The sequence below is a fragment of the Egretta garzetta genome, unplaced genomic scaffold, assembly GCF_000687185.1.
Source record: "Egretta garzetta isolate BGI_Z169 unplaced genomic scaffold, ASM68718v1 scaffold94, whole genome shotgun sequence".
Classification (NCBI taxonomy): Eukaryota; Metazoa; Chordata; class Aves; order Pelecaniformes; family Ardeidae; genus Egretta; species Egretta garzetta.
In genome coordinates, this window is record NW_009259683.1 from 2,165,539 (window position 1) to 2,192,562 (window position 27,024).

General features: G+C 37.6%; 4 protein-coding genes across 8 annotated transcripts in view; 2 read left to right on the forward strand and 2 right to left on the reverse strand.

Moving 5' to 3' along the window:
• Positions 1 to 2,817, reverse strand: part of KAT2B (lysine acetyltransferase 2B) — a 59,558-nt gene extending 56,741 nt beyond the window's left edge. The window contains exon 1 of the mRNA XM_009638582.2: positions 2,701 to 2,817. Within this exon, the coding sequence (XP_009636877.1) occupies positions 2,701 to 2,817 (117 nt within the window). The remainder of the gene's footprint in view (positions 1 to 2,700) is intronic.
• Positions 1 to 10,744, forward strand: part of PP2D1 (protein phosphatase 2C like domain containing 1) — a 16,817-nt gene extending 6,073 nt beyond the window's left edge. For 4 of the 5 annotated variants that reach the window (XM_035894073.1, XM_035894074.1, XM_035894075.1 and 1 more), the window contains 2 exons: positions 3,600 to 4,624; positions 8,094 to 10,744. In XM_035894073.1, coding sequence (XP_035749966.1) covers positions 3,601 to 4,624; positions 8,094 to 9,337 — 2,268 coding nt within the window. In that variant the 5' untranslated portion in view covers position 3,600 and the 3' untranslated portion in view covers positions 9,338 to 10,744. Of the gene's footprint in view, positions 1 to 702; positions 775 to 3,599; positions 4,625 to 8,093 lie in introns of those variants that run through there. The other variant, XM_009638583.2, reaches the window with a different exon arrangement.
• RAB5A (RAB5A, member RAS oncogene family) lies at positions 9,539 to 21,160 on the reverse strand. The gene is made up of 5 exons (XM_009638634.2): positions 20,886 to 21,160; positions 16,966 to 17,117; positions 15,874 to 15,996; positions 13,964 to 14,057; positions 9,539 to 11,010 (listed from the first exon to the last, which is right to left on the reverse strand). The coding sequence occupies exons 1-5, from the start codon at positions 21,046 to 21,048 to the stop codon at positions 10,895 to 10,897; spliced, it is 648 nt and encodes a 215-aa protein (XP_009636929.1). The 5' UTR covers positions 21,049 to 21,160; the 3' UTR covers positions 9,539 to 10,894.
• Positions 21,161 to 24,913: 3,753 nt separating this feature from the next.
• The window catches only part of EFHB (EF-hand domain family member B), a 25,926-nt gene continuing 23,815 nt past the window's right edge, over positions 24,914 to 27,024 (forward strand). The window contains exons 1-3 of the mRNA XM_009638585.2: positions 24,914 to 25,031; positions 25,136 to 25,219; positions 26,013 to 26,059. Coding sequence (XP_009636880.1) covers positions 24,914 to 25,031; positions 25,136 to 25,219; positions 26,013 to 26,059 — 249 coding nt within the window. The remainder of the gene's footprint in view (positions 25,032 to 25,135; positions 25,220 to 26,012; positions 26,060 to 27,024) is intronic.

The following is a 27,024-nucleotide window of genomic DNA, read 5'->3' on the forward strand; positions in this document are numbered from 1 at the left end:
TTTTTACTTCATAAGAGATCAACAAAGGAGATTTTTCCCTTTTTTATTTCATTTTTACAAGGTTTTCGGCTATTGCCAAAGCCAGTGTACACATGCTATAAAAAATTAACACCAGGGCTGCCCTTTTAATAATTATGAGCAAAATGGTTGCAACTGAAGAGTTGTAGCTTATCTTGTTGTTCTATGTGAATTATTACATATATTTTCCTGGTTATTTACACATTGTAATAAAGCGGGACTGTTTTGGTGCTCTGAAACTGATTTGTTAGCACTTACACCCACTTACTGAGATCTAAACATCTCTAAAGTATGTTAAGAATTAAGTTTACTGAGGCCACACTAACATTTTGTTACAAGTTCTCAAATTTCCTGTCTCTAATCCAAGGGGCTTTTTTTACACACTCCACGTAAAATGGGTACATATTCAAAAGGCTGACAAAAAGCAGCTTACCAGATTTTCTGTATATATTAGTCCTAATTTTTCTCACAACTGAATGCATCATCATGACAGCAGCAGTGAAGAGGCTTGCACGATCTCCCAGTCTCAAATTCAAACTAGGTAGAATAAAGGAAAAGGGATGCACACAAGCGTTATCTTTTGCTGCTGTTTTAGTCACACGCCTCCTTAACTTGCCCCACTGAAGTGATGTAGCAGGATTTTTAGAGGAGGCTGATGCTCACCTCTTGTGGGGAGACGGACTTTCCCACAAACTGGTCCTACAGCAGCGGATCGAGAGCTGTAACCACCTGCAAGCTCCTCTCTGCAAGGACAAGGTATGCTGCAGTGTCATAAGGTTTTTTTTTTTTTAAGTGGCTCTGCTAATACTTCAGGCAGTATCACTTTCTACAGAAGATGTTTTCTTTTAAAAAGTTTATAACTGATCTACCTCAGCTGACCAGAGGCGCTTGACTCTTTAAGACGCATTAATTGGAGCTGGAGAAGGTTGGGGCTTTGTCTTTTAACGCTCCTGTAATTCTCAAACAGTTAAAGCGATTCTGTCAAACTGTCACCACAGGAGAAAAGCGCATGCTTTGAAAAAAAAAAAAAAAATAATGGGAATGGTTATAACCCAGGGGTGGTGAACAGAAACAGTGAGAGGGAAGAAAACGTGCTTCCCAGCTGAAATCCTGGAGGAGACAACAGTTGCAAAATAGTTGCTTTAAGGTGTGGCTGTGTCAAGTTTAAAGAGAGCGCCCCAGCAAATGGAGGAGGTTTTGAAGCAGGAGGAAATTACTGATGGCCGCTCTTGTAACGTGGCTGTGGGGTGTTACTGCTGCTAAACCACCACTGTTTGCCCTGGTGGTGGGTTAACAGCGGTAACGGTTTTAAACTGAAAGAGGGTATGTTTAGGTTAGATATGAGGAAGAAATTCCTTACTGGGAGGGTGGTGAGGCACTGGAACAGGTTGCCCAGAGAAGCTGTGGATGCCCCATCCCTGCAAGCGTTCAAGGCCAGGTTGGATGAGGCGCTGGGCAGTCTTATCCACTGGAAGGTGTCCCTGCCCATGGCAGGGGGGTTGGAACGAGATGATCTTTAGGGTCCCTTCCAACCCAAACCATTCTATGATTCTAACAAAGGTTAACTAAAAGTCAGAAATCTCAGAAGAGAGAAGATAATGAAAATCTGTAAGAAATGCATTTTTGTCTGATTTCTCACCCCCCCATAAATAACACTAAATCAAATAAATGCAATTAATTTAACAAATGTAAACACTACGTTTTCATACCTAGTAGAGAGATGGATGCATAGGGTGGCAAGCTGAGCTTCTCACACAGAGTCAGGATTTTGAATGCCATTATGGTTTCTGTAGATGTATGTTATGGGCTGATCTAGGGGGAGATGATGTAATGAAAACAGCTGTAAGGCTTAGGATCACTTTATAGGACACAGCAGCCGCTCAAACAAGTAATTTAATCTACTGCCTAAGCAATATTGATACTTACCTGTTTTCTTACTAATTTCAAATCATAGGCAGATTTATTAGTGTTGCTACCAATAGGGTTGCCTCATGTTTCCCACAACTGAAGACTCTGCCAGATATTAACTTGTTCACACTGAAATTTTTCAAGCCTGAGGCAGAACATTTGAAAAAGTTCCAGGTAATACGGTTTAGCTGTTTCTGAGAATATGATTTGAAAAATATGTTGGTTTGCATGTATCAAAGCAAAATTATAATAACTACTTTATAGAGAAATCTCCAAGGTTATCAGGTTTTAAACTTGGGCTTGGAAATTTGTGTGAGACTGTTGGTGGTGTACCTTTTGTCATTCTTGTAAATTTACCCAAAGCAGAGCAAGTTTCAGTATTTAAAAAGAAGCATCAGTTTGCTGGTGCCGAGCAGAAGAGACAATGCCAGTGCGTAGGTGCTGAATTTGGGCAGCCCCTTCTGCTCTGGCTGGCCTCTGTCAGGGAGTGCCTTGCTTGGACTTAACTCTACAGCTCTGACTCTGGTTTGTAGCACCAGGTGCCAGACCTAAGAACAGTAAAACAGCATCAAGGAAGGAGACGGAGGAGAGCTGGTGAGGAAGGGGAGGCTGGAGCGAGGAGGTGCATGAGGACAGGAGGGGGAAGGTGGCTGGAGAACAGGCAGAGAGGCTCCTGCTGCCTAGACCCTGCGTTGTCCTTGCAGTACCTGGCCTTGATTCCACATTTTCAGCCTCGTTGCTCTCCTGTGAGCTCTGTTGCAAAGCACGTCTCACCTTCCATCCTGGTGGCTGGAGAATACTGAGGGCGCGTGCCACCGCTAGCGGGTCTGGCAGCTCCAGGAGCAGGGGTGCTTCCCACAGACCTAAAAGCTCAAAGAATGCTTGGCCCATTCGATACTACTTTTGTTCCTCATTATGCTCTCGTGATTTAGAAACTGATCATCTTCAAAATCCATCCTGCATTAAAGGAACATGAACATTGCAAAATTTAGCTCTTGTAAGCAAGAGAAACAGTAGAATATTGTCCACGTAAGTGTAAATATATCTTGTGTGCCTACATACGATGGCATAATTTTTTTCCAGTTGACTCCTGAAGTCCTCTAACAACTAAAGCTGATGGCAATGAGAGTGAGACTTGATTAAAGAGACAACACCAGCGCTTCTGGCCCTGTTTCTTATTTCCCATGCAAGATTGGCAATTTTTTTTTAATCTTAATCTTGAATATGCCCCTTTTTTTTTTTTCCCCCAAGTAGGAATTACAATCCACTACCATGTCTGGAAAGTGATGAATAGATACAGAAAAGCTGATGAGGAACTAAGTAATATTTACAGTTCTAACAGCATGAAGGCACAGGACTATGCATTTAATCACAAAGAGGAAACAACTGACTGGAACCTCACTAGGTACAAGAACAATCTAAACTGTGTCATGAACTCCACATTTCCAGACTTTTCACTTCTTGAATTTGCTGTATTACTGATTTCTAACATAGTTACAATTTTTATATAATCTCATACGGGTTTCCCAGTTTCATGACCACATATGCTTAGTACACAATGATGCAATTCAGAGTTTGTAAGAAATAGAAAACAAGGCTTAGGTAAATGCAGTCTTACCTAATATGAAAATATTGAAATATGAAAGCCCTTAACATATTCAACTCCTTTATAGAATGACATGGGAGGAAAAATCTAAGGACAAAACAAACCCACTGGATTTTGAACTTGCCAGAGATGAGGAAGATCACCTGGAGAAAGTCACAACTGCACCCGAGAACCATGATTCCAAGCTCATTTCAATTTTTTGCTCTGTGTGTCAACAAACAATACATCCATACCACCTTCTTTGTCATAAAAAAACCCACAAAGCCCTAACTTTGCTGGGCTTTGACAGCCCACAAACACTGACTGACAACAAAACACTTTTGGCTCAGAGACAGAAACAAATTTCAAAATTGACCACGATTCCTAAATATTCTGAGACACATAGGCAGAAGATCAATTATTCGTTTGAATTCCTTAGGGACAACCACACATCTACATCATACTGTGATCTTGCTAATATTAACAATCCTAGTACTTTTAAGAAAGTAAATAATTCTTTAATAAAAGCATTATCAATTTGCCAAGATAAAAATTCCACATGGAAGGGAGACATGGAAGACAGATTTATTGTGCTCGACAACTATGGGAATAGGTCAGATACGTGTTTTCTGGGCTTAGTTGATGGCTCTCATGGCGCATCAGCTGCAGAAACAGTTGCAGCAGAACTTCCACTTTTATTTCTTGACCAGCTTGCTCAAACGGATTCCTCCTACAAGAAGAGTAAGGACGAACAGCAAATTCTAGATTCTTTTGCCACAGTAATCAAGGCAGATTACAGGGAAAAAGAGAAGATTTTCTCTGATAAACCAGGCAATGACGAGACCAACAAGACCAATACTTACGAATGGATTCACAAAGCATATGCCAAGTCCTTCTGGAGAATGGATAGACTTTTACGACTGGGAAGGAACGAGGTTTCCAAAGTTCGCTGGAGTGGCTGTTCAGCGGTTACCTGTTTGGTGGAAAGAATCCCCGGCGAAGAGACAGGCTGCACTGAGGAAGAAGAAAGAAACCATTCTGAAAACACCACACATAGTCTGTTAGCCAGGACAGCCAAGGGTGTTGCTGGGTTACTGCACGTTGCTAATATAGGTATGTACATTCCACACCAGGAATTTTTTTTTTCCCCCCTCTGCCCAATAAAAAAAGAGAAAAAAATAAGCTAATCTAGAGATTTGTTGGCTGTAGATATCTGGAGATAAAAAGCAGCAACTGCTTTAACTTGACAATGTGAAGGAGACATCATAAATTCCCTTGCAACTGATACTGGTATCAGACAGTAAGCATTAAGCTTCTTAGAGAAGTGTCTTCAATACTTCAATACAGTATTTGAGTTAAAGCAGTAAAGTCAATTTACTACTGTGAAAGACACAGTTAGGAAGTATTCCATAATCCACAAGTGGCCTCTCTAAGGGTAGTAAGGACTTTAAGTCAAAAGGAAATCTAAGGTGTCATCATTTTAGGGCAGACAATCACAAATCTTCTGATTTTAGATCTGATAAATCCTTGTCTCAATGAGACATGCCTAAGATATTCTTTTTATTTATTCGTTTTGTTAAGACTGAGTGCCACCACATTTTGTTACCAGCAAACTGAAAACATGATCTGCGGGGTTCATCTTAATTACTCACTTCTGAAATAATAATTGGTTGTTATTTACTGTTGTTATGGAAGATCTATTCAGACTTGTTTTCTTAGGAAGCACTAAGACCTGTTTTCTTGCTTTGCTTTTCTATAGTGTAGAAAATCAGTTATTACAGTCAGAAACACTGACACATTCCCAATGCTTCTCCACCCAGCCCTGCTGCAGAAAACACTAGACAAAGCTCTTGCAGTTCTTAGCAGCTCATTGTATCTTCCCACTCGCCGATTTTTGTTACCAGTTAAGTTCTCTTGTGTATGTAAGGCAGCTATAAGATTACAAGCAGGATGCTGACTTTCCCATAAAGGAGTACACAAGTAGAACTGCATAAAAAAAAAAAAGCTCTTGGGTGAATAGTTTCAAATGGATTTGTGTCTAACTGTTCATTCTCTCGTGTCTTCCACACATGTCCAGCACTATCATACTTTTCTATCACTCTCCCTAGCATTAGCAGGGAGTGTGCTAACACTGCGACTTTCCACCTACAGGGGCACTCTTTCTTCCTTAGATGAGTGTACCTACAAAACTTGTAAGACTTATTCATATTTCTTCATATGAAATTTAACTGGAATTAATCAAGAGGGTCAAAGATCAGTAGAGGAAGGGAAAACCATTTGAAAGGCTTCATTTCTTCAGGAGGCAAAAAAACCCAAAGCCAAACCAAAACACACATTCCACGTTCAGAAAAAAACGATCCCTGTTTTAAATAAAGAATACTTTTGCTTAACAATAATATACAATCCTCTGCCAGTCTGAGGAACACTAAACTAACTCGAGCATGCACTGACAGTGAAATTAGTAACTGTGGTCTATCCCCTCCCTTTCCTCCCGTCCCCCGACGCTTGCCGCTATTGCTGTACTTTCTCTACCTCCGTAAGCATTTTTGCAGCTACCAGGACTTTACTGTTACTGGTATCAAAATCTGTAGTCTAGTGCTAGCTCAGATAATTCTTGCAGGAGATGCAGTCACATCTTTAATGGAACACAGGACTAACTCACATACAGGTTGCAACGTTTTCACAGCAAACAAATGCATTTTTCTTACCTTATTGGGGACGAAACCCAATTTTATTACAATGAGCTTGAGAGGTACGACGAAGGCAAGAAAATTTGGTAGAGAATTACACTCAAGTTTCCTGGTTCTAGTTACCTGCCTCCATCCTTCCCGGCCAGGTGAGGTTTTAGCTGGCTGCAATTAAAGGTACTGTAAACTCAAGCTCTGCTAATGCATTAAGGCTTGAGGTTGGTCAGAGGTACTTTAAGCTTTTTATTATTAAAGTCCACATTTTTGAACCACTGCTAAATACACATTTATTTAATCTAATACACTTAATCGTCCACCAAATGTATCACAAAGATTTGCACAACATCAAGCGTCTTTCCCCCCCCTCCCTGAATGTGTTCTTACAGAAGTATAGACGTGTTCCTTCAGCACCAGGTAAGCAACCAAAGAGGATGGTCAGGTACATGAGGCAGATGGTGGCGCTGGCCAGCTTTGTCTTCTTCATTTAGTCCCACATCAATAGGTCAGCTAGTTTTTGTCGATTCTTTTGCCCTGCCCCTGATTTGCAGACAAGGGACTTGCATCCAAAAGCAACTAGGTTTTACTCTTTCTTGCAGTCAAGTTGTTCCACGTGGGTTATATTCTGCCTTTTGTTAGGCTTACAGCTGGTGGTCTTACTCCAAGGGTTCAAAGGAAATTTTAGACAATATTCTAGTGCTCCACGGAAATCAGAGGAAAGAGGAGGAAGCAAGCACAAGGAAACATTCACACAGCATAACTTACACATCTACATTCTATCATCAATAAAAAAAAAAGTGCATCCTTCGGTTTGATATTCTGTATCACCTTCTAGAGAAATCTGCCTTCACACAGACTATACTTCACTGCCTCCTGCACTAGACAATGCCAATACTGCCCAAGAAACGCGACTACTGTATAAACAGCGCCTCCTTATAAATACTTTTCAGAGATCTATGCCGTAGTCTAGCCAGATGATATTAAAAATACAATAAATGAACACACTGCAGGCAGCTCAGTATCTGGAAAGCTACCATCCCGCTCAAGTTCCTTCTGCAAGACATCACTTTTGCCCTTATGCCAACGCATGGGAGCTGACCAATAACCTCCTCTAACACAAAAAATGGTCTTCTCCCAGCGCAGCCATGGAGGATCTCACACAATACATCACTTTGTTTCAGAGCTGCTTTCTTTTACACTCTGTGTTCAAGTCTGCTCACCTGCAGCGTTGCAATTTCTAACACTTTTCATTTCCACCCTGCAGATTTCAAAAGTGTTGAGAGAAAGGCAAAGCACCTACTGCTACTAAAGGAGAGAAGTTAGTCCTTGACTTCTCATGATGACTGTGAGAACTCTTGCTCCCTTTGGTTCCTTAATGGAGGAAGAGATTTAAGGCATCATGTTAGAAAACTGTAAATTCTATACAATGTCCAAATTATTTTTAGGTATGAGAAATTTTATACTGCTAAAAATAGTCTGAACCTGAAACTTCTTGATGACTTCATTCAGCCATAATATTTTGAAAGCACACACTCTCCTAGGGAAAAAAAAAACAGTATTTGAAAAACTAGTATAAAGGTGCAACATTTTATCAGCCTGCACTTTAAGCTGCATGAAATGTCACTTAAGACTGCTCGTAAGAGTTTAGTTTCAGTCAGAAGAATAAGGTTCTGGAATAGTGTTCTGAAAATGGGAGGGAAAAAAAACCCACAGAAAACTTTGCTGTAAATAGAACCAGATTCACTGACAGACATGTTGTTGCCTGTGGCAGTAGATAATTCAACTATGACCTCAGTTGTTTTTTTTCCCAGTCCTTAGCAGAAGGCTAACTCTTAATCTAACAGCAGTATCTTAAAAAAATCAGCATGCTATAATTCAAAATGTTGTTTCAATTTTAGGTAATGCACATGCAGTCTTATGTAAAAATGGCAAGAGTCACTGCCTCTCAAAAGAGCACAGCACTTCTAACGTAAGTGAGAGAAAACGCATACTTCAGAATGGTGGAAAAATCAGCACTAATGAACCAGATGGATTAGTAGAAGGGTACCTGAGAACTACAAGGGGTCTTGGACATCACGGAGATCCAGTATTGAAACGATCTGTTATACCTGTACCTCATACTATATCTGTCCCTATCGACAATACTTGTCAGTTTCTTATTTTAGCATCGAATGGGCTTTGGGAGGTTTTGGATTACAATGAAGTACTTGCATTAACTCTGACAACATTCACTCATTATTTGAGAATGTATGAATGCATTCAACACAATGGGACTTCTCCGTGTAAGTGTCAGTATTTGATGCCCCTCACTGAAGACAACTTAAATGACTCGGAGGCTATTAATAATCTGAAAGATGGAGTAGAGATACTGTATTCCAATAAAGACATTTTTCTCACTGACTCAAAAGGCAACCTGAAACAAAAGAAGCCAAAATGTTCTAGGAGGAACTATTTTCAAGGTGAAGATGGAGTTCCTAAGGAAAGTGATGACCACAAAACCCAGGCTTATCCAGAACTGTCTCTTTTCAGTAACAATGAAGTAAATTCACAGAGCAGAGAAATAAAACAGTCAGATTCTAGCACACAAGGTGGCTCTGAAGAACTGAAACAGTTTGAGGACAGAAAAGTTTATCTACCTAACAGTTCTCAGCCACAGTCACAGACTGCAGAGCAAGAAGAAACAGACACTAACACTTTCTGTGTGACAGGTCCAAGCTGCACCCATAAACAGCTGCAAGAGAATGTACTGGCTAAAGACATGGAACAGCCCCCCAAAAATACAAGAGCATGCCTTCCTAATTATGACTCTGGTCCACAACTGGCAGAAAAAGTGGACTACAAGGTATTCTGTGATAAACCTGCAAGTTATACTGGCCAAGAACTGCTAAAGACTGCATCACCAGTGGGTTCCAAGCCACAACCACAGTTTGAAGAGGACACAAAAACGTACCCATCCAATTGCAAATCACAAACTGCAGGAAGAGGCAGAGCCATCTCTGAGACACTCTACGACAATGCAGCAAGCTACATTAGTGAACAACTGGTAAAGACTGCGTTAGCTGCAGGTTCAAGAGACGATATTACTATTCTGGTTGTACTTCTAAATGGATGTGATAAGATACCCAATTACCTCAACATTTAAAAACTGATCATAGGATAACTGGAGTGCCACAGTACAAGCTTTTATGTTCAGCCCGTGACATGAATTTACTTGTAGTCATCTTGAATGCTGACCGATACAGTAAATCAGACATCTTGTCTGGAACTGTGCAAATGCAATAAAACCTTCTGAAACTCTCAATAAGAAACAGTAATCAAACCCCCTTTTTTTTTTAAACCACTTTATTCAAACCTGAGCACCTCAATATAAAACTAAACACTGGTGAACTGTCATTTTCCTTGCTAAATCCAGATTACTGCAAATTTAAAATCTGCACAAGTAAGTTTCTGCTATCAGTTCAACATTTAAATAGACTAATTCATCTCTTCTGACACACTTGGTAGATTTCATATAATGAAAATAACTAAAAGAATTAGTGCAATATACTGGACAGATCAAAATAAAATGTACTTTGGAAAACAAAGTTGCAAAGTTCATTACTGACAGACAGCAGTGCTTATGTTACAGATACAGGAGCATCATTTATTACTGTTCTAGCCATAAAGGAAGAACTCAGAACCCCCTTTGATTAGAGAGGAAAAAAGTTAGCTTTAAGTAACTGTACATTCTGTATACCTTTAAGCAACTCTTAAATATTACAGAAAGTATTAAACAAATGTAGACTACAATGCAGAGTACCTATTTACAGTACATCAATATCCAAATTTAAAATCAAGTTGGATGTACATAATCTTTAGTGCACTATTTTTTTCCTTAAGGGAAAAACAGAAACTGTAATGGCCAGCAATGATCAAAACCAAGAAAGAAGTCACAGACACCGAGTTTGTTGTGGTTTTACTTGAAAAGCTCTTACAGTTTGTAGAGGAAAAAAAAAATCCTAAGTAATAAAGTTGAATTTACTGGTCTGTACCCTCTGAACAGATTAGAAATGAAGTTAAACTTGATTTATCACTAATTCCTTTAGAAAACTAACTGGGTTGATATAATTTACATACAGTGTACCAACTAAAACTCCACTTTCCTGCAAGCATAGGGTTCTTAAAATTGTTAATGCAAGTATTATTTGTAATTAAATTATTAAACTATGGAATGTATAACTAAACAGCAGATATCTGCAGAAACAACCAGTTGCATCAATACTGTGAATAAGTTTGAGTAATTTTTAGACCCTGTTTCTAAAGAGGTTTTAAAGCATAACTGAGAATTATGAAAGTCCCAATTCTATTTATTATAACAGTAATCAGTATTGAGGCTACAGGAACTGGCCAATTAGGTCCACGGAAAGTAGTTCTTCTACACCCCTAATGGTAAGTGATTTTTAAAACCTTTCAACTGAAGGAAGTTTATTCCTCTTCCATCTCTCCTCTATTGCTGAAATATTACTGCCAGTGGTGGATACATGCATGTTAAAATCTTAGGTCAAAAAAACCCCACCCTCTGTATCATGAACTTGACTATTATTGTAAGTCTCTTCGCTGTTTGGAAGCAGTACTGGGCCAGGTTAAGCACTCCAATTCCATGGTTATTAACAGTTAGGAAGCGGAAGAATATTCAGAACAGTTTAAAGCAATTGATGTTTTAGTTACTGCAACATTGACTCTTGGGTGGTTGCGTGGGTTCAGTAAGGTCTACTCCTCTTGCTCTGGCAGAGTTGGCTCCTGCATTCTGTGGTTCGTTCTTGGGCAATTTTTTTGCTATAAAGTCAACACGAAATAAGAGTTAAAACTGAGATCGTACTAAGATTAATCACTTGAGTACCTAAACAGTCAACCCTGTTACTCTATAAGCATATCAATATAATTACTATAAAATCTGATTTGATTCAGTGCATTGGTAATAAAAGATATAAAGATACTTAAATTCTTAATCATTAACACCTTATCTATGATTTTCAAGAGGAAAATGCGTTAGTAACTTGAGCAGTAAAATGTATCTGCACAGGTATGCTACACCAGCAAATGATGGCTCTTGTGGGAATCCACCTACACAGAACAGGCTTTAAGATGAGGATGTTAGCACCAAGAGATACAGAAAGACTGAAAAGGCACAAAACACAGACAGAAATGGGTCAAACTACTGCCCAGCTACCTAGGCAGAATAAGTATTTGCATACAACATATAAAATGGCCCTCAGCACTACATCCAGTCTTTCCTCTTTCTTTCAAGCTATCTCTTCTCTTCAGCTCTTATGAGTCAATTGACTGTGGTAATTTTTTTGTTGTCCTTGTAGCTCCAGGGTACCTCCTTGGTCCTGACATGAAAAATAAGGGTGACAAATATTACCCTTCTGAGCAGTACCTCCTCCTAGCAATTTTCTGATGGAGAGAAAGCTAAGTTCCACAGAAAAGGACTTCCGTGGGGCTGTCTTGCACTTGTTACTGGGACGCAACAACCATCCCTATTCTACAGTTTGGCTGCATACTTTGACTCCTAAGTAATTACTTCGGCCAGCTTTTTAAAGAACATCTTTTCTGAAAAGGAACAAAATACAGATACAGCCAGAAAACCAAAAGAGTACTCATCAACAAGATGCGTTGTCATGCTAGATAATCTCAGGGTGCTAAACAATCTCATCTAGGCTCCCTTTCCCACAAAAGGCTGGACCAGATTATCTTTTGAGGTCCCTTCCATCTTGGGCTGTTCTATGATTCCGTGATAGAACCCAAGAGTTCACATGGTACTAAGCTGCTGAGACAGTACCACGGGACAAAGTACCACTATAAAAATGCCTTCAGAGCGCTGTTGTTTTGGATTCTAGAACTGTAAACATGAGTTTTTTTAACTGGAAGTTCTGAATGAGCTCTACAGCAGTCAATTTACAAGCAGTTGTAGCTTACATCCCTCAATTCTGTCCATGTTCTCATTTTTCATTTTCTCCCATTTTTGAAGATCATATTTACACATGGTCCTAAGAACTGCATCCATGTTGTGCAAAAGGCCATTCCAAGTTCCACACAATACTTACACCCTTGTCAAGATATCCCTTCAGGGTCCATTGCTGCTGAGATCTTACTCTGATGCACTGACAAAGCTGAATATCACCCATCAATGTGAAAGAATACTCACATGGACAACAAACCTTGCAGACAAAATACCCAGGTACTAATCGGGCACTGTTTTCTCAAATTTACTTTGTATACTTCATTAAAATACGGAGAGGTAAGAATTATTGTTGATATAACAAGTTACAAAAAAAATCATGATATTTTTGGGATTGATTTTTTTTTTTAAACAAGATGCAAACTGCACCTTTAAACAAATCAATTTTAAAATTTCACCACAACAGTGTAATTGAGCATTTCTGCATCATTAAATGCAGGTCTACCTTGAGCATTTATGAGAAAAATACACTTTCCATTCATACAGTTATGTGGTTTCACCCACCCCCAAGTATTTATAGTTAATATGAAGCCAGTACTTGTTATAAAGTGTTGCTATAGTGATAATTTAATTTGCATCTGCAGGAAGTTTGAGCCACATCACAAATTACCTTCTGCTTTACTGACTTGGAAAGCAGACAGTTAAGAGCTCTTTAGAAACATTTAATTTTGATAGCAACTGTTTTTCACAAAAAGAAGTGGGATAGAGAGGTCACTGTAGTGCAAAATACAAAACAGATTGAATAAGGTTATTTGATACTATGCATTACTATTCCCCAGTAGCAGTGCCACTACTGTGATTAAGCTGATTACTAAGTAAGTTTGCATGCTTTCTTTTTCCTCCACTTCCAAAATTTTGTTAACAATGAAATACAATTTTGTGTCTATCAATGGAATTCACAAAATTTCTCAGTAATTTATACTTACTATTACATGTTAGCATCTTTACGGAAATCCTGAAGATTATGTCAGGGCTATATACATTAGTAAATTTACTTCTCACGTGAAGTGTCCTTTACTTATACTCAGACACTGAATTTAAGCACACCTTGTCATCTTTGGCACAACTTTTGGATTTCAGATAGCTGCATTTGTAATTCAAACAGAATTTTAACACATAAGTGTATTTAGCAAATATTTTGTTTAAACTAAAATGAGTACTTGACCTTGCTTTTTAAGTAAGTCCATTATCATTCTCCCATTTTGAAATATTTCCAGCTTCAGTTACCACTGTCTCATAAAAGGTACATTATTCCAGGTTCTGCACCTAATCAAGGCAGTGTGGCATCTGCTGCAAACCTACTACCAAAAGGCACACATTTATACACTTTCACTTACGTTGTTACACTCATTTGATTAGCAAATGCCAAGCACATCTTACAATTAAAAAAAGCTGTGTAAAGCTTTTTATGGTTACTATACCATAGGAAAGGTGTTTTTTTGTATATAACAACTATAAGCTTAATTTTGCTTGAACTCGTTTCATCATGGAATCAAAACAGGTACATGGAACTTACTGACAGAATTCAAAAGTAACCTAGCTTAGTTATTCCAAGCGCTTTGGTGCTTGACAGAAGACCTGTGCAACTGTACTTCCAGTAAGTTTATCTGACTTCTGAACATTAAAAAGGATCTGAAATGGCCTAAGGAAACTTCAGTGGCAGAAATAATTTAAGTGAAAAACAAAGATCTTGGGTTAGGAAGATTGTGATGGTATGCATCTCACGAAAACAATTCCCTTACGTTCTCAGTTCATTCGTAAACTCACCAATTGCCATGAATATTTCATTTACGTTCATAGATGTTTTGGCAGATGTCTCCATGAACAATAAGCTGTTGTCGTCTGCATAAGCCTGTGCTTCCTGAAAGTTAAAATAAGAATTCATTACTTCTTTTAAGAAGAAAAAAAAAAAAAAAATAAAAAAATTCACAGAATCATTACACATTGTATATTTATTGCTACTTAGGAACAATTTCTGTACTATTTTGAAAGAAAGTTTGTTGAAACACTCATGTGACAATGCGTTATTCATCAGCTATGAAGAAGTTACAATTCCATCAAACAGTTAAACACTTAGAAATACAATCTTAAAAATCTTTACTCATCTTAAAAATATCCAGATAGAAATATCTCAGGCAAAACTAAATAATAAATAAAAATATTTCTTAAAAAGACAACCCTGATCCAGAACGCTAGCTGTGATAGCAAGAATGAATAAGCTCCAGAAAGTGCCATCAAATGTCAGAAAGTCTATTATTACCCTAGAAAGAAGGCAGCTTGTGAAGTATTGAGTCTTTCAACCATTGAGGTGGATGGATTAGAACAGTTTCATTATCCTGACAGAAATTCACAATTATGAAACAAATAAGCAGTATTAAATATCTTGCCACATTGTCTCCCTTTTAAGTCTGAAGTTTGATCTGGAATACACCATTTATAAAAAGATTCCTATTTTTGCCATTGCCTGTTAGCCAATTCAACTGAGAATCCCCAGCTTCTTATGATTACATAACTGCCTTTGCATTTAATAGGAAATCTGCAAAAAGCCAAACTAAAGAAAACCCATGATGAAAAAATAATCTACAGCATTCTATATTCATTTAAGCGATATCTGCTAAGATCTATGCAATGATATCTGAAGTAACACATTAACACCTAGAATCCACACTAACAAAAAAACAAACATCTGAAGAAATACTAAGATTGTAATTGTACAAAAATAGTAAAGGTAGTTCTAGTTTGGTAATCAAATTTGTTTAAGTTTTGACTGCGCACATGTATGAAATTTTTGTTAAATACCACAATTTTTCATAAAACACAAAGGTCTTCTGTCACACAGCTTTATGTGACAATTGATACGGAAGCACAGAATTAGAAAACAGAGTTGTTGAATTCTGGCAGAAAAATACCTAACACACTGAGAACCTTCATAGTCCGACTCTATAGTTAGAAAAGGATTCATTGCTATACACAACAGTATCTCAACACAGTGGCACCAAGTACAGATTAAAACCATAAGAGAATTAATGACTAATAAATATGATCTCAATTCAAACTCTATCAACCATGAATGGACCAGAACCATTTGCACTAAGTTTTATTTGCTTTAGAAGCTATTTTCTGATGATTTGGTTAAACTTTCTGGAAGATAAAATATAGCAGTGAGAGCATACTAAACCAAACAGAATGCCGTGAAAAGCACAAATAAATCTTGAATGCTGCTTCAGCAGTTTAGCCTAAGCAAGTTAAGCACATCAATCAGCTTTGCATCATATGACAATCAAAATTCCCTGTTGTCAAGTCAGAAAGAATGGTTTGCACTGAGAGTTACTGCTGTCTCATCCATTGAAACTCTAGTTACTAGTAATTTAGGATAGAAGACAGGAAGAAGTCACATCAAAGAACAGAAATTCAATTAGCCTTAAAGATATGCAAATAAATTAGTTATTCCTCAAAGTCAAACTTAATTACTCAAAAAAGTCTATCACTACATATCACTTGAACAGAAATAGATTTCTCAGTAGCACGTATAATTTAATTAGTCTCAGCTGACACTTATATTTAACAGCATGACCTCTAGAACAACTAGCTAGGCTATACATAGAAGCTCCTGGTAGGTTTATTTACTTTCTATTTCAACAAAATGCTATTTCTATAAACAGATGTTACGTACATACCTGGAAATCCACAGCTCTTTTGTTAGCTAGATCAGCTTTGTTTCCTGCTAAAGCTATTACAATGTTAGGACTTGCTTGTCGCTGAAGTTCTTTGACCCAATTTTTCGCTCTGGCAAAGGACTCCTGTTAATGATTGCAAAATGATGCAATTGAGTTTTATCATCCTTTTGTGCTCACCTATTATCCCAATCTCTGTTATCTATACTTCAAGCAAAAGGCCAACGCGAGGCTGCTCAGCCTTTGTCCAAAGGCACACTCCAACTTGCCAAGTGCACTTTTAAAATGAAACATTCCTACCTTAGTTCTCAAATAGGCTTATTTGGGATAATGCTGAAAGAGTAAGTAAAGATAGGAAGATCTTCATGTAGACAGAATAAGGAAATAGAAGTGGTTAAGAGAGAAAAATGGGGATTTTAATTTCTCCTCTAGAAGAATCAAGTTTATGAACAGCTATATTGAAAGGTTCTCAAAACACTTTGTAATTACTGAGCACCGTTCATTATGGTACATGGGTCTTTGGGTTTTTTGAGGGTTTTGTTTTTTAAGTCTCATTTTACTAAAAACAACTGAAGCTTATCTGATCTGAGTTCAAATAAAAAGAAATCAAATAAGCTTAGGTTTTGGTCTCAATGGCTTGTGCTACCTTTCTAATCCTTAGCCATAACTTACATTATTTTATTACTGTATTATTGCATTTCACCATCAGAAATAAATTGCCACCAGCAATGTGGTGAGAGTAATAGCTCAATTCTCTACAACAGAATTTGTTTTCTTTCTCTCTTTTTTTTTTTTTTAAACACAATAATAAAAAACCCCTAGAAATGGTCTTTTGGCAACAAAAGTTTACAGACACAATTTAAAATTACATAGTCCAATATGAAGTGAGCAACGCAATCTAGTGAAGTTTGTCCTGGCCCATGGCAGGGGGATTGGACTAGATGACTTTTAAAGGTCCATTCCAACCCAAACCATCCTATAATTCTATGAAACAATGAACTGATTCACACAAGTCAGTAAGAAAAATTAAGGAAAGATTGACACAAGACTGCTATCTTCCAAATACCCCTTGTGCCTCCCTAATATAGTACTTACCTCATTTGTAATGTCATACACCACTATAGCTGCTTGTGCTCCTCTGTAGTACATGGGTGCTAAACTGTGGTACCGCTCTTGCCCAGCTGTATCCCAAATTTCAAATTTTACTGTTGTATCGTCGAGACATACAGTCTGAGTTAGAAAAGCAGCTACAAAAAAGATAGAGGTGCTGAAACCAAAAGTCTGCTTGTATCTCTATATTCATATAAAATTATGTTCACAGAGATGCAAACATGATGTCCTTAACAATTCAAGCCTATTATTAAAATATAGCAGGTTTGAAGCAAGCATTAGCTGATAGACCATAACTCTGATCAACACAGAACAGTTAAACAACCAGACTTTGTTCAAATTAAAGATATAAAGCAATAATTGGAAAGAATTATTTTTTTACTTTTTGTAATAGTGAATCTGAGTAACCACAAGCCTTCTCCCTTAAGCCTTCTAGATACATTTCCTCCTGCTTCAACAGACTATACAGAGTACCAGTAACAGCATCCGATTATGCTGCAATCCAACAGTTCAGATATTTACAGTTCTAAACATTTACGTTACTTGAATAGTATCTTAAAGTCTTTGTTTTCAGTTCCTGACAACTCCACCTTAGCTAATGGGTATAGATGAAAGAATCACTTCTCAGAAGTTCTTGTTCTTAAAGCAGCCATATTTTTGACTCTGCAAGTGATCTCAAGAATTAATTTCAGCATAATTTTGACAGCCTGCAGTTTCAGGGAAACTTGCATCCATTGCCACTACAGCTGAATGCATGATCATAAATAATAGTCTTCTAATTGCAGAAATTAGTAAGTAACTTATTCCAAGTCTTCAAACAGTTAGTCCTAGTAAAGATTTTCCATTCAGATTAAAGTACAATTAGAAATATGGAGGCAAGTACCCACACAATATAGAAACCCATATTACAAAACTAAGCTACAATCTCAAGAATTTCTCGGAGGGGGAAAAAAAACCCCAAACCACTGAAAAGCAAGATTTCCTTCTACTAGGTTCTCTTAACCCTTTGTGTTTTAACTAAGCTATCTGCTCTACCTTAGTTGTGTGTTTAAAAGTAAACTTCAAAAGCTATTACAGCGGTCTGACAAGCTATCTTGATTACCTGCTTTAGAGTCACATTGTTTGCCCTGCTATAGCACATATGCAGCAGAAAACACAACAATTCCAAGAATTTAGATGAAAGTTTGAGCAATCCAGCATAAATGCTTGGCTTTGTTTTTCCAGTTATGATGGACATTTAGTGAAATACTGTGGACTGGCTTGCCCTTGCTCCTTCCACAAACAACAACAGAATTTTAAGACCTTCCACTTGATGAAACACTAAGGGGAATCCCCTACCTGGTTGAACTGGAGACTCCCATCACTAACCATACTGACAGACTGTGGCCGATATAAATCAAATGTCTGAAGAGGCACTGACCCGTAACCCTTGCATACCTGGGATGTTACCCTGTCCCACTTACTCAGAGACATTATAGCCTATGAATCATTCCAAAACTGCTGCAACTTTCAACTCAACTTATTACAGTAAGCCAAAAGCAAGTCAATCTTGCTTTATATAGTTGCTTTGTCCTTATTTATAAAGGACACTGTAACTACCATACAGAAACTGACTACGTGGTCAGGTGTTCCTGCTTCAGGGGTATTAGCATCCATCACAGAGGAACAGGCAGGTTGGCGAAGGTAAAGGCTTTGATGTTCCAACATTAAATCATCATAAATCTCTCTAAATGTTAAATATCCAAGCACTGGTAGAACAGGCTCCTCCTGGTAGCTCCCTGAGCAGCCCAGAACCAAAACAGAGAAAAAAACCCCATACATCCTGCATCCGTCTAAGGGCTTCCTTCTCAGAATCGGCTCAATATTGTCTTTCTCCAAGGCAGAGACAAGATGTTGAACAAGTGGAATTTGAAGTTCTTATAGACATTCTCTCTTCAACAGAAGAATGCACCTACACTCCATAAATGAAGGGACGTACTCAGGAAGAAAATTAAACCAAGGGTTTTATGCTAGGACATCCCTCTTGGTTTTGTTGAAAGGAACATTTCAAGCACCATAAAATGCCAGTTAATTTCTGCAAACAAGTTAACTTTCTTCTATCTTGCAAGGCTATAGTAAATTGACAATTTATCAGTTGTGTCAATTATCTGAAAGCCTATCATCCTTAAGAGCCATACTTTTGTCTTAAGCAACCAACAGGCATTGCTACACTAGTCTGAAGTAGCAAAGTCTATTTATCAAACACACCACCACCATCCAGCATATCTGCCTTTAACTGCACTCTTTCAGATGTTTTTATTCAGATTGACAATGCACATAAGCCTTGCTTTGTTAAAAGGCCTTTCTGTATACAAAGAAATTATGCCTTAGGCAACCACAAGCTACAAAGTTAGACAGCTTTCTCTACAAAAAACTTTTTCTGAATCACAACATGGATACATTTAGTATCTCTCAGCTGTGTTACATGGCATTTCTTTGTTTCTATTTTATATAGAAGAGGTGCAAGTTAATACAGAGACTACACGAAACTCTATATATCTGAACTTGAACTTAAGCTCGTTTAACCTTTGTATAGATTTCAAACAGTGTAACAGGGTTAGGATTATCCCTAGTTGTACTCAGACACTAAAACGAGAAAAAACAAAATGGAGGTTACATGAATTGGAGATCGCTGAAATTGAACACTGAATTTCAGTTCATTTAACAGTGTTTTTTTTTTTAACTAAAAACCACGCTGATATTGGGAAGTCAATTCACTATACATCTTTGAGAATGCTCTCCATATTACCACATAGCTGTATGAGATAATACAGAAACTTTTCACATTAATACTTATCCTAAAGCCATTACAAAATGCACAAAGCCAAAAGCAAGCATTAGTTACACTGCTAAAGGAGAAAAAAAAAGTGGTTCTCCCATTTATGCTGACAGATACACAAACTAAATGTATATAACAGCTAGAAACAGGGTAAAAAATGATGCAATTAAATTCAGTTTGTGTTTATTTTTGTAAGCTTTGTAGATTTTTTACATTTCAACAACTGTTCAGGTAAAAAGACACATACAGACCACTGGAAGAGCTTCACATAAATATTACAATGAAACAGACCAATTCATGCAAGCAGCAACAGGGACTACTAGAGAATATTTATCAATCCATAAAATCCATATTTTGTTTAAGTCTGCATGCCATTAGGTAGTTTTAGGATAAGTTTAAATTTATCCAAGGAGGAATACAGCTCAAAGCACAAACAACTTCAACATACAATGTAACAGAAGAAATCTGCGGGGGTGGTGGCATAAAATCTGTTCACAGTTAACCAGGTTTTTTTGTTTGTTTTTCTTTTGTTTGGTTTTTTTTTTTTTTTTTTTTAATTCTAGTAGCCAGCACCTGTTTTGTTTAAAGTCACAAAATGTGAAAACAGAACATTAAATTCTGTGACTACTAACAAAGAAAGGTATATCCAGAAACGTAGCAAGCTCTCCCAGATCAAAAGTGAAGCCAGAATGCATAAATGACAACACAACCTTTTTGGAATATGCAGCACTTTGTTTTCATAGAAAGTACGTTCTTAATTCTTATTAAGCAATTACTTCATGCATTTAGCATACAGCACAACTGAAACAGCCACATGTCCACCCACAAACAAAATGTAACATCAAGCCCAGTTTTCAAAACTATACAGTTCAAGCACACTCTCCACTTGACATGGTTGCTTGTTACAGCCTCGTGCCAACTACAACTTTTAGCTTAGAAAGTTATAGTTCTCAATTACAGACATAGGACTCAGATTTGATCCTTGCTGTCAATGACCCATTCTAGAAGCACCATTACATTCAAGGTTGTCAAGGGCAAGGACAGTATAAACTCAACATGAAACAAATTAACAGGGTAATTTTCTCACCTCCAATCGTACTTTCTTGAAACTCATGAAACTGTCCTTTTACAAAACGAAGCACCAAACTTGATTTGCCAACTGCAGACTCTCCTAAAAGTACTAGTTTGAACTGGCAAATTTTATTTCCAGCATTTGGCCCATTGGGTCTTGTTGCTCCTCTATTAGCCATACCCAAATTAGAAAGAAGTCTTTTGTTTCAAGCTCTTGAAAGCAAGTTCCAGGATTCAGATCTCAGTGGTGCTTCTGCCAGTAACAACCTGTTTATGAAAAGACAGTGGGTGTATTAGATTTACAAACCAATTAAGAAAAATCTAACTCATTAATGCAACATGGACTACATACAACTTGTCCTAATATGTACTGAAGTCAACAGTCCACAGTGCAGCTACCATTGCTGTTAAGACGTCAACTACAGACAAAATCTATGACAAATGAACCAGTTATCTTCTTCAATACCTAGTCTTCCCATTAAAGCTTCAAATTAAGACATTAAAATCCAATTATGTTTCTTCTTGCAAGACTTCAGTCTCTTATTTCTTAACGTATCGAGATTGAAGCATAACACAACAGATTCAGACTTTCTTATTATTAGTAAAATACCAAATGACAAGAAATATTTTTTCCATAATTTCGCTATTGCTAAGCAATATTGTGAAGTCAGCACCACTAGAGGATGTTAAAAAATTGGTCAAATTGGGAAAACTAATCACCACATCAAGTTCTTTGCAAGTATATTTCATCAATTCACTTCTATCACGTATATCAAATGCAATTTCCTTACATAAAAGTACAGAATATCTTGATGTACAAATCATTAATACCTTCTCTAGTTAACAGCTGTACTTTTAGCAGCAAAAATACAAAGCCTTCAATATGTAGAAAAATGGATTGTCTTCACCAGTAAGAATTCTAGATCAACGTGCAAGCCACTAGAGAACTATCATATGATGATAAATTACTATTTTCAATACTAACACGTCCTAGCAGATCAATATTCACAGAGATCTTTGTTAAGAACACGCATGCATAGTGTATCCTTTAGTCTACCTACTCTTTTTTCAAACTTTTTTTGAAAAAAAAAAAAATCACAATATTTATTCATATAGATAGGGCAGGCTTTAGACTCTACTGGTATAATTTCTGAGCCTAAGATTCATACTTTTACATACTTAACAGTAGAGATTAAATCTTTTTGCAGGCAGGCATTGCTGTATGAAAGACTGGCATAGTATTTTTCTGTATTCTCTTTCCTCCCAGTTCCCAAAACAAAATTCCAAGCGAGCCCATAGGAAATATACCTAAGTGATGGTCATTCAGCCCTCAGTGAGGGAAATGTCTGCTCAAAAAAACCCCAAAACCACAACCCACAACCCCAAAACCCCCAAAACAAAAAAAAACCACCAAGCCCACCAGCCTGTAACTTTGTCCTACTGCAGTTAATTATTTACTTGAATTGTGAATACTTTGTGGGTATACAGCTTTTCTAGTATCTAGGATGCAAGCAAGTTAGTTTAGAGCACATTCTCCTAATGCAGAAAATGGCTTTAATACATACGTGGCAAAAAGCTAAGCAAACCCACTACTTTCAAATGACTTATTGCTCTTTATTCCTTATGGTAAAGCTAAACTACATTTTAAACAAGCAGTAGACTTCAGCCATTTTCCCATTTCAAACCACTCAGCACATCTATCAGGTACTTGAGCATTCCAGTTTGCTGCACACCTAGCTCCGACACTAAGCCTTCATTCTCCTTCCTAACTCTCCCTTTTGTAAACTCAACACAAGTCCTGAAGAATCTTCTTTTCTGGGAAGTGCTTCTAGCACTTAGCAGAACCCCATCCTCCACTAAGATACCCTCTTACAAACTAATTTCCATGCAATATAGGAAAGAAATCTTAGCATACTTATTCAGGAAGAAAACTATTTTTCAACTGTTATATTTCTCACTGTAAACAGAACATGAATATAGGTATTAGAAAAAATATTTTCAACATCTTAAAGACAGTTCTATTTGCTCATGTTGCTCCTTTTCCCCTATCTCTCAAAATAGTTTAGCTTCTTCCAGGTAGTATATTCCAATCCTGTATTCATCCCTGTCTGTCCAGAGTTCTGTGTCCTGTTTGACTATTATGATATCCTTAAATCAACAGGGTGGGTTTTTTTAGTTGCATAACACTATCTAATAAATATAAAATTGTAGATATATGTTCTTACAAGCATATGAAAGTGTACCACAGTGAAAGAATGTTCTATGAAGGAAAAAAGCCCCTGCATATCCCACCACCATTATTATTAAATACCATGATAATCACATCCTAAAATTCTTACTCATTAATTTAATTTTGGTTGAGTATCTTAGAATACAGAAGTGGATCCAGTTATTTTAAAAACACCAGACCTTTCATCCTTAGAGCATTAAACAAGCCACACATAGCTGGTGTGTTGGTTCTTAGGCAAGACACTTCCCCCCATACACGCTGCTGAAATACACTTCAGAAGTTGTAATTTGGATAAAAATGGATCAGTGACAACAGTTAATCTCTCCCTAATTATACTGCAGGAGAGAAAGCAGTAAGGCATAGCCAAAATATAAGTAGCTCAAAATACTGTTAGCCATTTGTTTCTTTCCCTTTGCAGAAGTAATGAAGACAATATAATTTATGTTTTAAAACAAAATACATCTGTTTGCTGTAGCATTCTAGTGTGCTTGAATAACCATGAAATAATTTAAAACTCTAATATTAATTCATCCCACATTTTTCTAGACTCTGCAGCACTAATAAAGATGCAAGAACTACATCCAATGACCATGCGAGCTAGTACTCTTTGGAGCAGGTGACTTCTAGATGACACAGAGGGAAATCAACCCACTACACTGGTTACTCGCTAGGACAAGTTTTTTGCCTGCTGTTTCCCATATTGAGAGCAAAAGGAGGTATGACAGAAGAACAGGCAAGACTGATTTAGCATGCATATTTATTTGTTTCAACTGGTCATTTACAGCTTTTAGTTCTTCAGATTTACCACTTACAAACAACTAAATTACTACCCCTAGCAAAACTCCTTCAGACAGGTTGTCAAGGAAAATACCTAATTCAATTTTTACAGATGCCCAAGCTACAGAAGTTGTCACAGAAATTCAAAGTTTACACCCTTCTAACACCCCTCCCCCCTCACCAGAAATCATTCTAGACACTCAGATGCCATGTATAAAAATAACCAGCTGTCAAGCTGATAGAGATCACACTACCTGAGAGAGGAAGGCCATCAAGTCCCAGAAACATACCGCAAATATCATTCATTCAATAGTCACATCAATATATCTAATAATTTAATAAAAACTACTACAGTCATACCACTCACTTTTTAACAGCTCAGGGTAAAAAAAAAAAAAAGCAAGACTGAAAACCTGGTAGAGCACATCCAGATGATTTTGGTATATTAAAAAAAGCCACTAACACCTTCTATAACTGTATATGGAAATCATCATCTTTTGAAGTTTCAGATTATATTGAAACTGTTCATTAAGTTCACAACACTGCAGCACACAAACATGAAAAATGATGAAAAGATTTTCTTAATCTGAAAAAAAAGCAGTACTAGTTTGACATAGCCCTTACAGAATGTTTTCGGCCTGTTCTTTTCACATTTGTGTGCTGAACATAAAGCCTCACAAGGATATAAAAGTAGATTTCAATGCTACAGACCCCACACAAGCTCCAAGCCTCAGGTCACATTCATTCTCCAGTTCCTTAAATCTGTAAAATAGTAATCTTGAGAACCATATAAAAAAACCCCACCACACACAGGAGGACTACTACATTCAGTACCCTACATGTACACACTGTAAATTGGAAGTATTTTTTGACATATCACTTTCAAGACAACTCTGAACACTTACTTCAAGGGTTTAGCAGCCATACCTATTTTTTACCCTTAGCTTTGGTGAAAATTTCCAGGAAAAGACCCACTAACATGCCCTGCCCACCCCCCCACCTTTTTTTTTGTATTCTAAGCAAACTTTGTAATCAGTATGTTTGGACATGTGAAGAAAGAAAACCTTGACAAGACATTTTCATTCATCTACACAAAAGCAAGTACACAACTGTTTGACTTGAACCAAGCTCTTCAACTGATACATATGGAGTCATGTAAGGGAATGACAAAAAAATCTGCTGAGGAAAGCACTATGAAAGTTTCTTAGATGGATGGCTTCATATGAATAGAAAAGAGGGGGATTATTTTACTTTTACAGGGTTTAATGCGACAACTCCACCATATATTAAAAAGCAAGGCCCATTTTGCAGTCTTGGGCACTACAAATACATAGGTCCTTCTGGTAAGTAGGAACTTTCACTCTTCTAGTGAGTATCCCCCAAATGCACAGCAGCTCCATACTGAAATGCCAGAACAGCAAAGTTTGGAGCATATTATTAGGAAAGTACTCCAGTTAATCCTACCAAGTATTTTACCAGATGCTGGGTATTCTCATCACTCTAGAAGAGAAATTTATATGCTGCCAGATAGTCTTTATTAGTGAGTTTTATTTATGAAAGAGAAGAGTCATAAGTATTTTAATAGATCACCACACAAATTTTCTTAATATTTGAGTTGGTGTACAGAATACCAACAGTCCTAGCCAATACCTACAAACTCAAAATTTAATGGCAGAATTCACAGCCATGTAAGTGTTCAGATCAGCACCTATTTTAAACTACAAGAAAGCTAATACAGAAGTATCAAAATAACACTAGTGACAAAAGCCAGCCTACTAAAGAGATTAAGACAGCTAACACTGTTCCTGCAATGAATGTGATTAAGTGCATTATCAAATACAAAGACTACAACAAAAGTTCACGATAAATTTAAAACTGGAACATTCCACCTCTTTTCTATTTCAGAGCAAATGACAGTATTTCTTACTATGAACACACTTCCTATTGTAGTAATTTCTAATAAACCTCTTCACACTTCATGAACAGAGACAGATCATACAATGATGAGGTTGCAACCACTACCTACTTTAGATGTGTTTATATTGGACTACCCTGAATGCTTTAAAAAGCAGTATCTAAAAAGCCTTATTTATTAGGCACTCCTCTTTAACAAAGTTTTTTGTTATTCCCCTCCAGGTTTGGCAGAATTAGTGGGGCATCTTACTGCAGTGTTCAAGAGAGCGGTATGTACAACTATCAAAATGCTTGTCACATGTAAGCCAGTTTATATTGAAACATAATGAGCCAGTAACTTAAACAAGTGAATCAACACAGTGACTGCAAAAAACCATAGCCTTCCAATTAAAGATAATAACCATCTCATAAGCTCATATGAATGATGCATAGTACCAATTGCTTTCAGATAAACTGGTTTATCATACAGGAAACGTAAGGTACAATGACTGTACTATCATTGTCTCTAGCCACCTCACGTCCGCCAAAATCTACCTTTTTCCTCACATTTGTTATTACAGAATAACAATACACACATGCAATCTGTCCTGTCTGCAACTCTGAAAAGTCTCTACCAGCATGGAAAAAAACAAAGAAGCCACACTTTTTACTTGGTCTGAACCTTATGTGCAAGTAGCTGATTAATTTCAGCTGCTTAATTAGCTGTTCAGCCTCTCTTTTCCATCCCCAGGCTCTGAAAAAGGCATAAGGTAGGGAGATAAAAAAAAAAATCGAGAGCACTGAGATAATAGCCCTATTGTTTGGAACATTCTGATAGCTCAAACAATTCAGTTCTCCTCTAAACATAAGAGGGCACAGGTTTGTTCCTCCACCATACTCTCGCTTTACATCTAGTTCCAATTAAATCTTATGTAGAGCACACCCAGTACGCTAGGCCTGTCGTGATCCCCCGGATGGCGACGCGTTGTCTGAGTATTTTACTTCCCACCTTATCCACCGTCCCTCCTCCAGCCGCAAGCGAAAGGGAAAGCGAGGGACCCATCACCCAACCTCCCCTTCCATATCTCACAAGCAACTCGAAGGGAACAGCCCTGCCTTGGTAGCTGGACCCAGCCAGCGGTAACTCACTGCAGGAGAGCCCGGCAGGCCGGGAAGGATCCCCCCTCTCCCGGGCCCAGCCCCTCCAACCCCCGCCGCCACCACGGCTCCCCTCCCCCGCGGCTCCCCTCCCGGC